Source organism: Plectropomus leopardus, chromosome 17 (genome assembly GCF_008729295.1).
Source record: "Plectropomus leopardus isolate mb chromosome 17, YSFRI_Pleo_2.0, whole genome shotgun sequence".
Classification (NCBI taxonomy): Eukaryota; Metazoa; Chordata; class Actinopteri; order Perciformes; family Serranidae; genus Plectropomus; species Plectropomus leopardus.
Window position 1 is genome coordinate 26,353,214 of NC_056479.1, and position 17,814 is coordinate 26,371,027.

Sequence of the window (17,814 nt, forward strand, 5' to 3'; positions counted from 1 at the left end):
TGAATTTTCCCACAAGTGGGATACATAAACGTGTCTAAGTCTAATTAACATCCAAACATCTCCAAATCTTTTTACAAAGGTTTACATGAACATGTATGTCCCTTGAACACATTTAAGGATTTTCACTTCATTACTTTACTCTTTGACTGTAGAGGTCAAATGTCAAATTACATTTAGAAACTTAAATGGGCATTTTTAAATAGATTATTGCCTTTTTTTAAAAAAACGAAAAAGTAAATTTTGGTATTGTTAGATGCATTTCGGGGAGAGAACATTTTCAAAATAACATGATTTTAAAAACACAAGCATGTCAAAGGAAAAGATTATAGAAAGCTAGCAGATAAAAAAAAAAACTGGACAAGCAAAACTTTTGAAATATCTTTTTGAGTCCTGTATTAAGCAGAAGTACATTTTTTTTTTTGTCCTATCCATTGGCCTAAATCAAAATCTGAAACTGAAAGAGCACACTGTTTTTCCCCTGAAATGCTACATTACTGAATATTATTTTCTATGAAATGGTTCCACTGAAGAAGTATTTTAAACAAAATAAGTAAATAATAATACATTTATGAAATATCTTCATTTAAGTCCTGTGTTGTTTAAGCAGAAGTACATTTTTTTTTTAGATAATCCTATGTCCTATTGGCCTAAATCAAAATCTGAAACTGAAAGAGCACACTGTTTCCCCTGAAATGAGCTGGAATATAAAGTCACTGAAAATGGGACTGTAAAGCATATACGTTAATATAATAATTTTTTAATAATAATAATAATAATAATAATAAAAATAATAATAATAATGCCATGTTAATAATATAATTATTCATTCAATATGTATTATTAGTAATTAACAGATGTTGTAATTTATTCGTATAAGACAAAAACATATATTAATATAGTGTACTTTAACATACTAAGACTCTAGGGAAGTACTGTATGAAGGAAAATAATAACGGCTTTTTATGTCTTATTAATGATAATATGTACCTATAATAATACTACTAAAAATACACATAAAATATACACATTTGTATTATTATTATTATTATTATAATAATAATAATAATAATAATAACAATAATAATAATAATAATAATAATAATAATAATAATAATAATAATAATTTAGTTTTTTGGTTATTGCACTTGTCGAAACATAATAGTAATAATGTAATGCTAATAATATAATTATTAATACAATATGTATTATTGCTATTGATAATATATGGTGTAATTTATTCGAATAAGACAATAACAGTATAAATACAGTGTACTTTAACATATTTAATGTTTTTATTTTTTTAACAAATAACGGACTCCTTAAGCCGGTGACGTCACACGAGGGCGACACTCATCTTTGTCAGTGAACAAAATGGCGTCTTACTGTTTGACTGTCACTAGGCTGCGGGTAAGAAAACGTTAATTTACTCTCACAGACTTTTTAAGTGCCTTGATATCGACCACGTATGTGGCAGCATGTATGTCGTGTCGTGTAGCGCAGCCGCCATTGCTCCAGTCTGACGGACGGCGGGTTAACGCAGAGTAAAGTGCGTATCGAGCCGCCGCCAGTCGGGTCACCGTGTCCTCGTTTGACTCTTGACAGCGACGCATGTAACGGTTATATACCACATCCCCCCACATATATGCCACTATTTTAGCGTTTTTGTGCTAATACCAGTATTAAATTAAGTCAACATTAACTGAAAGTGGCTGCAAATGGTCCCAAGCGGCTCCATGTTTGCAAGGTGATCGCAAGGTTACGGAGTTTTCATGATACGCACTTTAATAACAGTCCGCTCCTGCGCGCGTCTTTCTGCTGCTCTGCTGATGTGAGCATGAAATCTCACATTAAATGTTTATTTTAAATATCACAGGGCCTTCGACGAGCATCTGTTTATTATAGGATTTATATATGTATGTCGGCTGCTTACGAAGTAACTTTCACCTGTAGTTTATGTCTTCCAAATAATGAAAACGATATGGAGAAAATAAAATATGATGCTTTTGACTAAGTGCGTCAATATCGATATTGGGATGATATTGTGAGTACATAATGAGTTATTTAAATTACATTTCTTTAAAGTAATACAGCCTTTAAAACCAAGAAAATACATTTGCAGTGTTTCAATGTCCAAAATACAAGATAATAGCTGCTGTTATATCACATTATTACAATAATATCAATATAGTGCAAAGAAACGAAGTGAGGTTTTGCTTTTCGTTGTGATTCACCAATTTATTATCTAAATAATGTCATTGAAAATTGTCAGTGAAATTAAACAATTCTCACAGATTACTTCGTCACACTAATAAACGTTTACATAAGCCTGCATGCGTTACTCCACTCATATAAAATGGTAAGAAGGAGAAAATAATATAGGGATAATATGAGAATATACCTGTTATATGGAGCACTGTAATGGAGATTTCTTGTGAAAGTATGACGAAAATTGTTGCCAGAGAAGTTCGCTTGAGTTGTCTGAATGCAATGTGCTATTTACCTCCTTCAGGTTTATGAGCTGGTGCCATAACAGTTTTTTTCTGTTTAAAGAGTATCACTTGACATTCAAGCAATGACAACATGGCCTCATCGTTGCTTTTAATCATTTATTTATTACATATGTAGGTTATTATTTGGATCAGAATCAGCATCCACTTTAATTGCAAAGTAAGTTAATACATTTGCATTGCATACAATTAATTTGCAAGACTCGGATTTGTAAAGATTCAAAATATGAAGAGTAAAAATACCATGCAATATATATACCAAACAATCGAGCAGATGTTCAAACATAATTGTAATGTTTTTGCATTGACATTATATCAAACCCGTTACTGTTAAACTAAATAACTAAAATAACAATAATAACCAAAACACTGACTCTGCTGCGCAGTAGTGTGTCAGTCTGTTAAAGTGTTTCAACATTGCAATGTCAGAGAGTCCTCCATCAAGACCCCGGACATCCCAAAATACATTTTCTTCGTGTGAAATACCTTGAAAAAAGACAAAACTGGCTGTATTTTACATATTTTTAATTACTGGTTAATATTGGCAACCAGAAATCAACATCTTCTGGAGCTATGAGAAAGGGCATCTGAGCAAATCCTCCCCTGCTTCAGATTTATTCCTCGTGATTTTGTTTGTAGTCAACAATGCTCCTCTTTTTCGCTCTTTTTTGCTCTGCGAAAAAGAGGAGCATTGTCTCATCAAGTGTTCATAGTGAAGTTATCGTTAACTTAACTGTGTAGTGTGTCAGACTGTTAGTAATCTCCAAGCGGATGAGGCTGACTCCTGAAATATGAGCTGTGTAAACTTTCACCCAATTCTCTCTGAACACAGTGATTTTCCACTGAATAGCAATGCTGAGTGCGGATCAGGTCTAAAGAAAGCTAACATAGTCTCCCTCATGTAGCGCCTGTCACTCACTGGAATGGATTTAAATCCCATTATATAATATAGCTGACAGATGCAAATGACATCAACAAATAAAAACTTCCCAGAAACATGAAGCAGTTTGAATTGTTTTCTAATATTCAGTCAAATATTGGGATTTTGTCAGAGTTTTGAAGCAGTAGTTGTATCTATATCTCTTCTATTCCATGATGAAACCATGCACACTTAAAGGACATTAAAGTTTTGAAAAGAAACCTCTTGAAATGTTTATATACTGTCTACAGATAGAAAGTCAGTCTTATATTGCGGTGGAAGAAATATTGGACAATATTTTGATAACCTGTTTTGACTTCCAGCATTAATAAAAACTTGATTTTCAAATTAAGTCTTGACAATTTAGCCCTGAAAAAAATCGCTAAAAAAGACTGCTAAAATTTAAGTTTTGAATCCATTGCGTCTCCACTGGCTTTGCTTTTGCTGAAGCACGCTGTCTGCTTAGATATTTTTTTAAAATCAGCTGGCTTTTATTCACTTGGCAAAGCCATCTGTTAGAATTGAGTTCTGGTATTTAAACAGAGTCCAGTGGGGCATTTTTATCAGCTGGAGTAAAGGGGAATAGAATAAATAGAATCAACAATGACTGACCAGTTAAAATATAATTTGTTTGGCTCCAGTTCTGATCATGTAGGTTGGCATGGGACACACCAAGTTCACTATCTGATCCGATCAATGTTTAACCAAACTGACTGAGCCTTTTATGTCCGAAATTGGAGATTCTTCAGTCTTTCTCAACAACATTTTTACTGGTGCTACTTGGAAGATTATGTTTTAACTATCATCACATGTGGACCCATTCTTGAATAATTTATTGACCTCTCTTTCTTCTGCGTAGTTATTATATAACTTAATGTGTTAGTCCTGATCTGCGCAATAAAACTTTTTTCTTTCACAAAACTTTTCTCTGTTTCCTCTTGTCTAGCTGGCCCTTGGAACCGGGGCAAGGCGTCTCCATGTCTCTGCAGCCTTCAGCGCCAAGGCCAAGGTGGCCATGAGTCGCTTTGAGCCCGGCTCCAGCATTAACTATGAGAAGATGCACGAGAATATCAACATTGTGCGCAGAAGGTCAGCAGTTGCCCTTCTTAGAAACACACGTGAACACACACAGAGTGTTTGTTGATTACGGTTTGGCTCGCGGGGAATGGCCGGTGTTTATTACAGCTGCACAGTTAATCTTGTGGCATTTACAGTGTTGACTTGTCAGGGTCAGCAGGGCCCACAGAGCTAAATTTGGGTGTCCTGGCATTCCCTCTTGCCTGGTTTACCACATGCTGTAATCCAGGAATAGGAAAAGCCTTTTGTGTGGCTGTTATATGACCACTGTATCAGACTTTATTTGTATGGCACTTTTCATACGAGCAAAATTGTAACACAAGTGCTTAATAGGATAAAAGCCAGGAGTCCAATCCCCCTTACACGCACACACGCACACACACACACACACACACACACACACACACACACACACACACACACACACACACACACACACACACACACAAGTACACAGACACATGGGTTAAAAAAAAGCAAGTCTTGGTAATTAATTAAAGAACTAAAATAAACACCGGAGGCAGAACAAAACCTGTAGATAAAATAAATAAATAAATGTGATATTAATGATAAGTCAGTAAATAAATAAAATACTCGAAATAAATGGTAAATGAAAGGATAACAGCCCAAATAATAATAGATTCAAATATTAAAAATAATGACATACCATCCAGTAAAATAGACAAAAATATATAAATAAATACACACAGTTAGTTAAGTTAAATTACAAGCCAAACTAAAAAGGTAGGTCTTGAGTTTGCTTTTAAAGATTAAATAATTACAGTTAGCTCCCAGGTGTTCGCTGTCCTCATGAGCCAGAGTTACTTTTTATGTTCAGTGGTTTTCAGTTATATTTAAATATTTTAGCTTTCAGCATTGAGAGCTAAAACACATAACCCTGCAAGAACACTTTAATATTTTTGTATAGATATTAAAATCAAAATCTCGTAGTATCTGATGCTACAAACACTTTTCATTGCTCCACCCCACCAGGCTCGGCAGGCCTCTCACTCTGTCGGAGAAGATCGTCTACGGTCATCTGGATGATCCAGCGGGGCAGGAGATAGACCGCGGCCGCACCTACCTGCGCCTGCGTCCAGACCGCGTGGCCATGCAGGACGCCACCGCTCAGATGGCCATGCTTCAGTTCATCAGCAGCGGTCTGCCCAAAGTGGCGGTTCCCTCCACCATCCACTGTGATCACCTGATTGAGGCTCAGATCGGAGGGACTGAGGACCTGCAGAGGGCTAAGGTGAGGACAGATGGACTGAGTAATATGAATATTGTACGTGTAATTTTAGGGCTGTACTGAATAGTTAGAATCTTCAAAGCTTCATTCATGTTTTTTTTGATCCCCTTAAAAACCCAGTAAAATTTGATAAAATTATTTTAGAAATTACTTTTTAAGGTCTTTTTCAAGGGCAACAAATAATTGTACTTTTAATCGAAGTAAATAGTAATTAAAAGTTAATGCCCTCAACACAGAAAGGTGCATTATAGACCTCTTATAGATATTCAAACTCTAAATTAGCATTTAAATGCTTGTGTGATTTAACAGCATCATAAATCAAATTTATTAATTGAAAAAAAATATTCAAAAATGATTCATTGAATCTGATGAATCAGTTTATTCAAATTGAGGATTTTTTAAATCCTTTTTCAGGGTGATGTTATCATAAAATATGACAACAGCCATTCAGTGGAATAATTATCATTATTAATAATAATCAAAAACATCAATAGAGGCTTTAAATGCCAAAAAAATAATATTTAAAAAATCTTTTTACCAATGAGATGCATGTTTTTGTGCCTTCTTGCTATGCGACTGGCCTCCATTCTGCCTCATGTTTTCAGTGTAATCTGATCAGACCGAGTCTTGACCGAATGGACATGGTCTGACTTGCTTATTACAACACAAAAATTTATAATAGGAAGTGGTAGTCTGTCTGTTTCAAAAAATGACTTAACATTACAACACCACGAAATGCTGATTTCAGGTTAGGGCGACTCGTGTGACTACAGTCAGTCACACACACACAGTAGATACCAACAACATTAGGTTACAACAGTAAGTCTGTGCGCTCGCAAAGTGTGTATACGATACAAACCTCATAAGGTCTCATTAATGTGTTGGCAGGAAGCAGTTATGGAGAGACTCAGCAGCTTTTCAAGTTTCTCCTCTGGTTTTTGGCTCAGTTTTGAGCCAGTTTTTATCAACATTGTGTGCAACAAGAGCCAATTTCTATTTTGGGTTGTGTTTATAGAGTGCAATTGCACTTTTATATAATGTTTCAATATACTGAAGTGTTCTTTGAACTGACAGTGTTGTATATTGCCTTTAACTAACTTAAGATTTACAAAACAAATGGTGTAAAAATGTTTGAACATTTTAAACTTCACTGAGAAGGATTTGGTTTTATGAAGATGTCTGGTAAATGGCAGGATTCAGGTTTAAGTGCTGCAGAAAAGTTTATTATTTTATGGTTACATCAAGGAGACTCATGTGAAAATAATTCTTCCATAATTGCTGTTACCGCAGGAGATAAACGAGGAAGTGTACAACTTTCTCGCCACTGCCGCTGCCAAATATGGAGTTGGCTTCTGGAAACCTGGATCCGGGATCATCCATCAGGTACAGCACACTATTAACTGATACTATAAAAGACTTTCTAATGCTTGAAAATGTGTTTTGCATATTCTTATTTCAAAACAAAGTTTCTGGGAATTTTAAGTCTCCAGGAAGAAAAGTATGACTTAGTGTGAGTCCCCTTTTTTGGACAGATCATCCTGGAGAATTATGCCTATCCTGGCGTGATGCTGATTGGTACAGATTCCCACACTCCCAATGGCGGTGGCCTGGGGGCCGTCTGTATCGGAGTGGGTGGTGCTGATGCTGTGGATGTCATGGCTGGAATTCCTTGGGAGCTCAAGTGTCCTAAAGTGAGTTTTTGACATCTAATATTTTCAACCACTGGATGTCTCCACAAATGTTTCTATCTTTTTGTTTTTTTCTCAATGTTATTATTATTCTTCAGGGGAATTCCAACTTCCCATGCATAAAAATAAACCAAATTTTGCAAGTAGGTCGAGTCCCATGCCAAACTTCTTCAGCTGCAAATGTAAGCCAATAGTCCTGATGGTGACGCTGCAGCGACCGTCTAAATTTCAAAAGTTTGAAAATTCCTAATGAATCATTCGTATGTGCAACAGCTTTGAAACTTACAACAGAATGATTAGACTTTAGTATACTTCCCTCTGGTACAAATGATAAAATCCATCTTTATCAAAAACCATAAAACTAATGAAACCTGTCTCCTCCTGTTATTTTTTGCTCAATTGACACCAAATTTGCTACAGGGCATCTTCAGACTGTCATACACAAACGACCCACAGAGATTTTTGATTGATCAAAAATTGAGCTGACAGTGCATCAAAATGGTTAACTGTAAACAGTGCTGTAAACATATACTTAAAATTCTTGCAAAATAAATCTTCAACTTTCACGAAAAAAGACAGCATTTTGCTGGTAGATTAAGTGTGTAACATTTCAGAATTTTATCTCAAAAACTGAATTTTTGACAGCATTTTGAAACCTGCCCTCATGTGAACAATTACAATCTATGGGAAAATGGTGTCTTTAAACATCAGTTTTTTCACATATGGAGCAAATCAATCTTTGTATAAACAAGTTATCAACATCTCCATATTGTCTAGATGAAGTATGCAATTTTAGCTTGATAAGTGAATTTTTGACAGCAGTTTGAAATCTGCCTTTCCATGCACAGGCAGCCCTGACCCATTGCTGTGCAGCAGCTAAAATCTCCATTTGTTTTTTTTTTTTGTTTTTTTTGCCGTCAGGTGATTGGAGTGAAGCTGACAGGAACCTTGTCTGGCTGGACCTCTCCGAAGGATGTCATTCTGAAAGTTGCCGGCATCCTGACTGTGAAGGGCGGCACTGGAGCCATTGTGGAGTATCACGGGCCTGGAGTCGACTCCATCTCCTGCACTGGTAGAGATGAGACACATTTCAAGAGTTAAACATTTGTGACATTCTCTGTGTTAACATGTGAAAATCAGACCAGAGAAGAACGGTGATGGCTTCAATGTCTTGCTTGAATAGATAATAAATAATAATTTCTCTCAACTTTAGTGTAATTGAGTGCGCTGATTTTTCAGGAATGGCGACTATCTGTAACATGGGTGCTGAAATTGGCGCCACCACATCCATTTTCCCCTACAACCACCGCATGAAGACATACATGGAGAAAACTGGACGTGGAGGTGAGTCTCTGACTGTTTCTATCTGTTAGTCTTCATTCTGTGTGTCTCTCCTACAACTTTCTTTATTTCTTCATTCCCTCTCAGAGATTTCGTCTGTGGCCGATCAGTTCAAAGACGACTTGGTCCCAGATAAAGGCTGTGAATACGACCAGGTCATTGAGATTAACCTGAGTGAGGTGAGCTCGAACATTTTCATGAGTCATGTAATGTTTTGATAGTTATTTTTTTCTTTATTTTTTTGTGGTCTGGCAGGGGTTCCCGTTGTACAGTTATCGGGAAAATACTGAAATCCATACTACACATTAATTCTTGCCGTAAAATCAGCAAAGTACACTGCCGAAATCAACATACTTTACAATTTTATACTAACAGGAAATGATACAGTATATGCAAAAGCCAAACTGTGAGTTAAAGATGTTAAAATGTCTTTCTTATACTAGAGTAACCCCCTGTCATAATAAATATGGTTAAAAAATTAACTGTATTTTCGTATTCATGCTGCCTGTTTTTACTATAATTGTTTTTTCACTTTCCCATATACCACATAACTACCTAGATTCAGAGTGTATTATGGATTTGGGACATACCGTATGTCTCACCACTATAATTGTATAGTGGTACAAATCTGACTGTATTATCGTCTTGTCATTGTGACATCAGTCTGTTTGTGAATACACAAGATCTTGGAGTTTCGGTATTATTAAGTTACAGAGTACATTATTTTATTAGTTTTTTGGGAACACCTTGCTGTTAGAATACATTTCTTATGTGACAACAAGCATTTCAACACAAACCTGTTTAGTAAAACATTCATTAGCTTAATAAATGACCAAGTTCCTGATGCAAGGCAGTAAACCAAAAATGAACAGATACCATTAAAGGTGACTTAAAATAAATGCTTCTCCTTATTTTTCATCATATAATGTTACAGTGTCTGATGTCGATGGCACCATAGCTGTGGTACATAACTTATCCTGCACTCTAACAGAAATAATGTAATAAATAATCCAAATATAAACATAATTTTAATATAGTCTACTGCTTTATACACCATTCAAAATATACAGGAACTGTTGTAAAAACTTGATTAATATCAAAACCTTTTTGTCTTATACCAACATTAACATTTTACCAGGTATAAAATGTGTGATGAAGTGGCTCTTACACATAACTTTTGCTCCGTCTTGTTCTGTGTCATGTGGTTATGATGGTGCATGAGGCAGCCTAAGTGCTTATTATTAGTGTTCCTCTTTTAAAAGTTTCCAAATTTAGAAAGCAATATTTATAGCCTGAGCACACATGTCCCACATTATCCAAATTATGCCTGTTCTTCATTACGTGTTGTTTCCCTCCTCCTCCAACAGCTGAAGCCCCACATCAACGGGCCGTTCACTCCTGACCTGGCCCACCCGGTGTCCGACATCGGGGCTACGGCTAAGAAGAACGGCTGGCCCCTCGAGGTCAAAGTTGGTCAGTAACACAGCTGTGTTATCTTACAGACGTCATTTTTAATGCTTTGTCTAGTGAAATGTGATCTGTATTTCTTTGTTCCTACCCGCTGTGTTATTGATCAGATAAGATCAGGTCGCATTACAGCCCTGTCATGTGGTCTTCCACAGCAGCTTACAGCACCGAGTGTAGTATAGTTCCACTCAGTGACAGAATGAGCAGAATATGATGAAGATGATAAAAATGTATAATTACACACTTGGTTGTCATTTGAGTCTTCTCCTTTTCAACAATTTCCTCTCATTTCATATGCAAAAATAGATGAATAAGTCTACTTCCACTCTGCCACTGTAACAGTGAGCTCATGCACTTTGGTTTTCTGGTTCTCCTACAAACGCTGATTTTGTCTCTTGCAGGTCTGATCGGCAGCTGCACCAACTCGAGCTACGAGGACATGGGCAGGGCAGCCTCTCTGGCCAAGCAGGCTCTGGATAAAGGTCTGAAGTGCAAGGCTCAGTTCACAGTCACCCCTGGTTCTGAGCAGATCCGCGCCACAATCGAAAGGGATGGATATGTGAGTCAGAATCTCACCAATATTTAGCAAGTCACACAAAGCATTTTTGGGATTTTGTCCTTTTCAGCATGTACATAATTTGTACAATTGTTTGTGTTTGAAAGATGCAGGAAAGAATTTCTTTAAATTCCTGTTGTCGCTCTTTCAGGCGAAGATCCTGAATGATGTTGGCGGAATCGTACTCGCCAATGCTTGTGGACCCTGCATCGGACAGTGGGACAGGTGTGCATCTCACCTGTAAAGGTTTATTGTGCCTCAGTGGCAGCAGTCATGGCAGACAAACACAAAAATATCTCTAAAATATTACCTCTTTACCAGTGCTGGTTCATGAAAGAAATGACTGGAATTCCTTTAAATAGATGCTACACTACCACCAGGCCAATCTTTAAACTTTAGACAAGAAATATTAATCCGGGGAAGCAGATTTAAACAAAACCGTGTCCATTTTGGACGCTTGAATCAACTTTATTGTTGCATCAATTACAGGTCAAAATCACACATTTACATACAATATATCCCAAAATCTCACAGGGAGATTGTCATGAACATTTGCGCATTTATGTTTCAAACAGACTGAACCCTTTTGATGTTAATGACTCAATGACTTTTCCTCTGGTGAAGTAAGAAGATCAGCAGTTTATTGCTATGAACACGTCAGCCACTAACCAGAGTCCTGCACAAGTCCGTTTTTTTAAACCTGCACCTCAAAGCTCAATTCTGCAACTGACCAGTAACCCCTAATTATCTCCAAGTCAAATCCAGACGTGCTCCGACCCATTATTATGGGTTCCACGACATGTGGCATCAGTCTGCCACATGGTGCAGTTGCCAGATCAGGCTGCTGAGCGTCTACATGGCCAGCTCAGTTATGTTTTTTTTTTTTTTCGGGTTACTCAGCGGGTATCCGACCTGGTGTAGAACTATCAGGGCTAAAGTCTTTTAATTTCTTTTGTTGATTTAAACAGGTAGTAAAAAAGTTCACAATAAAGGCTGAAGATCAAATAGAAAATCCTTTTAAGCAATGTTTGTTGAACACAAATCATCAGACTAACATGCTCTGTGTTTTGACTTTCTCCAGGAAGGACGTGAAAAAAGGAGAGAAGAATACTATCGTCACGTCCTTCAACAGGAACTTCACTGCCAGGAATGACGCTAACCCAGCTACTCATGCGTTTGTTACCTCTCCTGAGGTGAGAAGTACTGCAGGTGGACGGTCGAGCAAAATACAAGCTCAGAGATTAATAATTACATGGGCATCAAAAAAAGACTGACAATAGCTCGTAGTGGATGTATATCAGTGGAGGACTTGATAAATTCTTATTTCTGTATTATTTGGTGGTGTTCATATTTGCACACTCTCAATGCATATCATTTCATTCAATACAGATTGTCACCGCTATGGCCATCGCCGGGACACTCAACTTCAACCCAGAGACCGATTATCTGACCGCTCCTAACGGAGAGAAGTTCAAGCTGACACCACCCACTGGTGACGAGCTCCCCACCAGAGACTTCGACCCGGGCCAGGACACCTACCAGTACCCCCCGTCTGAGGGCAGCTCAGTGAAGGTGATTTAAATTTTTTGTCTTAAAATGCAGCATCTGATCTCAACAATCTCTAAAACAGCAGAGCTTTAATAAAACTGTTAGCGAGGTGAGCATCCTCTGTCACAGTTTGATCCAGCACATGAAAGAGTAAACGAGTGTAAAGTAACAGAGTGATCAAGGCTTGTTTAAGACAGAAATGTGTAACGTGATAGTTTTTAAACAGAAAAGGATTTTTTTGGTGTTCAAATAAAACTCAAGTTGTCTACTTTGCTTTGAAAATATTCTTGGAAGAACTGTTATGTCTCAGCCTGTTTTGATGTTGCTCAGGTGGACGTGAGCCCCACCAGCAACCGTCTGCAGCTGCTGGAGCCCTTCGACAAGTGGCATGGAAAAGACCTGGAGGACATGAGGGTCCTCATCAAGGTGAGCAGGAAATGGAGGGAAGGTTGTGGCAGATTACAGGACTTTAGTCACAGTTTGTCTGTGTCAGATATATTTCTTTGATCTGAGGCTGCAACCGTTAAAGTCAGCACAAAATCTGCACTGGTGCCCTTTAGGACAGGTCCACAGTTCAGAGACTTGTGTTCACTTTTGTCCGCTTCAGACACGCTTGGTATTTCCAAAAACTGGATGCGTTTGTAGTTGAGGCTCCTTGCAAACAAGTCAGAGACAAGAAAAGAGCAGGAGAGAGGTAGAGGGGCAGTATATTTTTGAAAAACTGCCTCAATCTGCCCCATTATCTTGCAGTCACTGCAGCTGTTCTGAGCTCAGTTGAGTAGTTTGTTTGCGCTCACTTCAACAAAACAACAGTCTGGGACAAAAAAATGCTTGTGCTTTGAGCAGCTCAGCGACTCAGAGATTTGCAGTATCTTCTTGTCTGATTCAGGGAGAATTTTCACATCAGTGAGCCACACTGATGTACGGGATGATATGTTCCTTCATTATAATGAACGTGGGTACTGTAGTTTACTTTGATTCGTTTCCATATAAACCATAATGCTGCTGCAAATACTCAGCCGTCATGTGTCATGTCAGATAAAACATTTTTCTGATTCTGAATACTCCTGGCCAGTTTCTGAAGATTTATGGTTTTTGTGTTTTGGTAGGGAAGAATGTGATGGGGACTGAGACGCACAGGCAGTGTAGCAAAGTTTTGTGAATTACACTAATGCACTGTTGGTTTAGGTTAATGGGATTAATGAGCTTTGTTAACAATGAGTAAAAGTCTTATCCTTTAAAAGAGGGAGGAAAATAATAAGTTCACCTGAGGGAGAATAGCTTTACTAATAATGAATGTGTTCCCTGTTTTTGAATAATTATATTAATGTAGCTGAATTTCGAAAGCGTTTGCACAAAGGTGACTGAAACTGAATTATTGAACTGGTGGAGTGTTAAATAGCCATTGTTTACATTTAGTCACTTTACTTCTCTCCTTCTCCCCTGGATCTCTCACTCCTCCCTTCCTTTCTTTTCCTCTGCTGCTGTAGGTGAAGGGAAAGTGCACCACCGACCACATCAGCGCTGCCGGGCCCTGGCTGAAGTTCCGCGGCCACCTGGACAACATCTCCAACAATCTGCTGATCGGTGCAGTCAACATCGAGAACGACACCGTCAACAAGGTCAAGAACCTGCTGACAGGAGAGTACGGAGGTGTGCCCGACGTGGCCCGCCACTACAAGGTGAGCCTAATGGGACGGTGTCTGTTTATTTTTTCTACATTTATACATATCATGTCTTTCTGTCTTTGCCCTGACAGCACTTTAAATGTTTCCTTTTTCTTTGATAAACTTTATAATCTAGGCCAATGGAGTGAACTGGGTTGTGGTTGGAGACGAGAACTACGGAGAAGGGTCCAGTAGAGAGCACGCTGCCCTGGAGCCACGACACCTTGGAGGACGCGCCATCATCGTGAAGAGCTTTGCCAGAATTCACGGTAAGTTTCAAAGCACAGAGTGAAAAAACAAAATCAATCTCTGTCTTTGATTTCATTATTTATGTTTTGGCATCCCTGCAGTTTTATTATCTTCACACTCAAACCGTTAATTTGTTTTCTTTGTGAAAGGTAGAGGCTGCAGCGGAGCAGTATCTTAACAGGTGTGGTTGGACTTTAGAGCAAGCTGATGATTTTTTAGTTTGGCATGTTTACAGTCTGCCAGAGGAAGGAGTGTCTAAAAGAGTCTCCAAGTTATAATTACAGTCCATTAGTGGCAGTTTGTTATAAAAGGCTTGATATAGGTAAGTGAGGAGATGAAAGGCTGTCTGATCTCAGGAATGTTGCTTTTATTTGTGTGAAAAGATTTCCACAGAACCAGAAACACACACAATAAATACTGTTGCATTTACTTTATACTGTTTAAATAACTATATAGAAAGCTTTCAGTGTCATTTGGTCTTCAAAAATACATCTCTAACAGCTTGAATCCTGTGCAAATGGAACAGCTAATTCATAATGAGAACTCGGACCAATCAATAAGAACCAGACACACAGGCTCACTCATGCGTTATTCTCCATGACCTCGTATTTCTGTGTTACAGATATTCAAAGAGCCCTCCTCTTATAGAAGCACAGTGTGAGTGTCAGTTTCTCGCTGTCATGTCTCATATTTCCGTCTTTTTTTCTTTCTCACAGAGACAAACCTGAAGAAGCAGGGCCTGCTGCCTCTGACCTTTGCAGACGCGCACGACTACGACAAAATTCGCCCTGACGACAAGATTTCAATTGCTGGGCTGAAATCCTTTTCTCCCGGCAAGGTGAGAAATGCTCTGCTCTCAAGCTTGGCGTACGCTGCACGATTTGAGCCCATTTGTGACACGACTTTTCATCTGCATGACTCATTTTAGAGTCAGACTGAATCTCAGCTTAGTTGGGTGTTGTTTGCCGTGCAGCGTACAAGTGATGACCGATTAAGATGCGATCAGCTGCTCTTGAGCGTCAGTTTGACATTTGAATGCATTTCTGACATCTCAGTAATTTTTGTAAATTTTCATCTGGCCAGAATAGTTGTAGTTTTGTATTTTTAATTCGTTTTTAAACTTTTTTGTTTTTCAGTTAGTTTCCACAGTGAATTTGCCTAAATTTGTTGAGTTTTTTTGTTTTCAAACGTTTAGTTTTAGTTAAGTTTGTATAAGTTCCAGCATTTGTTTTAGGGGGGTAATTGTCAGGTGCAAAATTTAAGAAGTTCGCAATAGGTATTACCATACAAACACATTACTTTGTGAGGGAGTTGACTCGCAGTTATGTCAACATGCACTAATGGCTCTTCATGCTTGTTGTGATGAGAAATGTGACCAAATTGATGAAGACTAAAACTAAAGATATTGTAATTTTTAAAAAAATTTTTAGCTCTGCAAGTACACAATATTGCTTTTTTCTTAAGCCTCATTTTATTATTAAAATGTTAAAATGTTTTCACAACTATTTTAAGTTTTAATTAAGCTTAATAACCTTGCATCAAGCTTTGTCACACAGCAAGAGACAGAGAGTGCCATGGCGACGACAAAATATAGAAGCCAGGTTGATCGAGCTATGGCAACAGCATATGTGCCTTTTTGATGTTCCTCCTATCACGACTCAATGGAACAAGATGAATGCATCATTGTGAACCGTTCTGCTGTAACGTTACAGATCTCTGCCAGCAGACAAACTTTAACTGCCTCTGAGGTTTAAGCAATTCTATATTGAGAATTATCAGTGGTCAATATTGTCCATTGGGATGTCTTATAGTCTATGTTACAGTCACACCGTGAGCGTGACTGATGGCTGCGTGACGTTCAGCCTGCTCAGTGTGAGCACAGAAATTATGAGCTTTGGCTTTACATTGCAGATGATTTACTCATGTGGTAAGAGTTGGAATTAAAGTGCAACTTTTCTCATTCAAATGGTACTGAGTGTGCCCAGCTTAGTGAAACATTGATTCAGAGTCATGTCAGATGTCGAAAAAATGCTTGAATGATTGACACATCCTGTTTGCTCCCTCCAGCCTCTGACAGCAGTGATCAAACACAGCGACGGCAGCCAGGAGTCCATCTCTCTAAACCACACCTTCAACGAGACGCAGATCGAGTGGTTCAGGGCCGGCTCCGCTCTCAACAGGATGAAGGAGCTCCAGTAATAGGTGGAGAGTAAGGAGGAGGGGCCTGTAGGGGCCCCACTGAGGGGCCTTGGCATGGGTTAAGAAGGGGAAAGACGTGGGCAGAGAGAGGGCTTCGCAAAGAGGAAGAGACAATGTAAACGGATGGTAACCAGACCTGCTGGTGTCAAAGTTGGTTTAGGGACAGCTGTAGTCATGTTAAAGAAAACACACACACACACAAGGTCGCTGTACAGATGAAAAGCGCACACACACACATACACGCAAGCACATACAAGCACAGACAGATTTACTGTGAAAGCACTCCCACGCAGCAGGCAGAATCTCACAAACACGCTCCAATCAAGCGCACATAACCGAAGCTTAGCAGCGTGTGTGTCTGTAACAGGCAGCATCGTTCGTACTGGCAGCACTCTTCGGTTTAAGATCACATTTGTCAAGCGTAGTTGTTCATTGAGTGTTACCCTGCAGTGTTCAACTGTCTGTTTTACACACAGGCAGTTGATCAAAGCTGCATTTTCCTAATTTTGTGAATGTTTCTGGCAGCATACAAACCTGATTCAGACCCTGAATTGATAAGGTTAGGTACTGACTATGATTAAAATAGCAGTGGCGAGTTAACAACTTCTGAATATATGTGACGCGTTAACAGCTTCCTGCTTTATTATCTTAAACAGCAAAATCCGCCCGAAGACCAAACGATTCTTGTTTGTAATTATTCTCCGTCTTTAAAGGTAAACTATGCAGGAATTATCATTTTCTGTTTGTAAAAAGTGAGACCTGAAGCCAACCCCAGTCTCACTCTCATTTGCTTTATTTGTGTTTTTTCGTTGCTGTGTCTATTTTCTTTTTTTCTAGCTTCTTCTTGAATGCGTGCTGCTTACAGTCTGGCACCTGGTCGTTACTTTTTCTAAAGTCTCCACCTTGTCTGTGCACTATACTCAGGCACGTCCCCAAAATAGCAAAATTTGAAGAAAATACAGGTTGCAGATAAAAACACTGCCACACACTTCCAGTGGGTCGTAAGCGATGATCAGGGATTACTTCTGTATGAGTCATCTCTTTTCGGATGATCCTGCATAGCATACCTTTAACGTTTGTCTCAGTGGTTTCCATCCAAACAGCTCAATCAGCTCTTTGAGTTGTTGAACTCACATGAATGTACTTTTCCTTCGTTATTACCAAACCTCTCACCTGAAGAGCATCTTCGCCAAATGTTCTCTGTGATTTTATTGCACCAAACGGTGACGAGCTCCACCGGTCGTGCTCCATGTTCCTCCCGTAGCAGGCTGCTAGATTTGCCATTTTTGACTTGAACAAGTGTTTTCCTCACTAATTGTAGTTTGGAGCCGCACTGTAAACGAACCA

The 17,814-nt window shown here is 38.5% G+C and overlaps 1 protein-coding gene across 1 annotated transcript; it reads left to right on the forward strand.

Annotated features, from left to right (window-relative positions):
* Positions 1–1,356: 1,356 nt before the first annotated feature.
* Positions 1,357–16,704, forward strand: LOC121956104 (aconitate hydratase, mitochondrial-like). Its single transcript, XM_042504210.1, has 18 exons — positions 1,357–1,407; positions 4,373–4,515; positions 5,497–5,755; positions 7,043–7,135; positions 7,285–7,443; positions 8,362–8,512; positions 8,680–8,784; positions 8,869–8,960; positions 10,149–10,254; positions 10,650–10,807; positions 10,956–11,029; positions 11,886–11,997; positions 12,194–12,376; positions 12,683–12,778; positions 13,843–14,034; positions 14,156–14,288; positions 14,985–15,106; positions 16,336–16,704. Exons 1-18 carry the CDS (start codon positions 1,372–1,374, stop codon positions 16,465–16,467), a joined length of 2,346 nt encoding a protein of 781 aa, XP_042360144.1. The 5' UTR covers positions 1,357–1,371; the 3' UTR covers positions 16,468–16,704.
* The last annotated feature ends 1,110 nt before the right edge of the window (positions 16,705–17,814 follow it).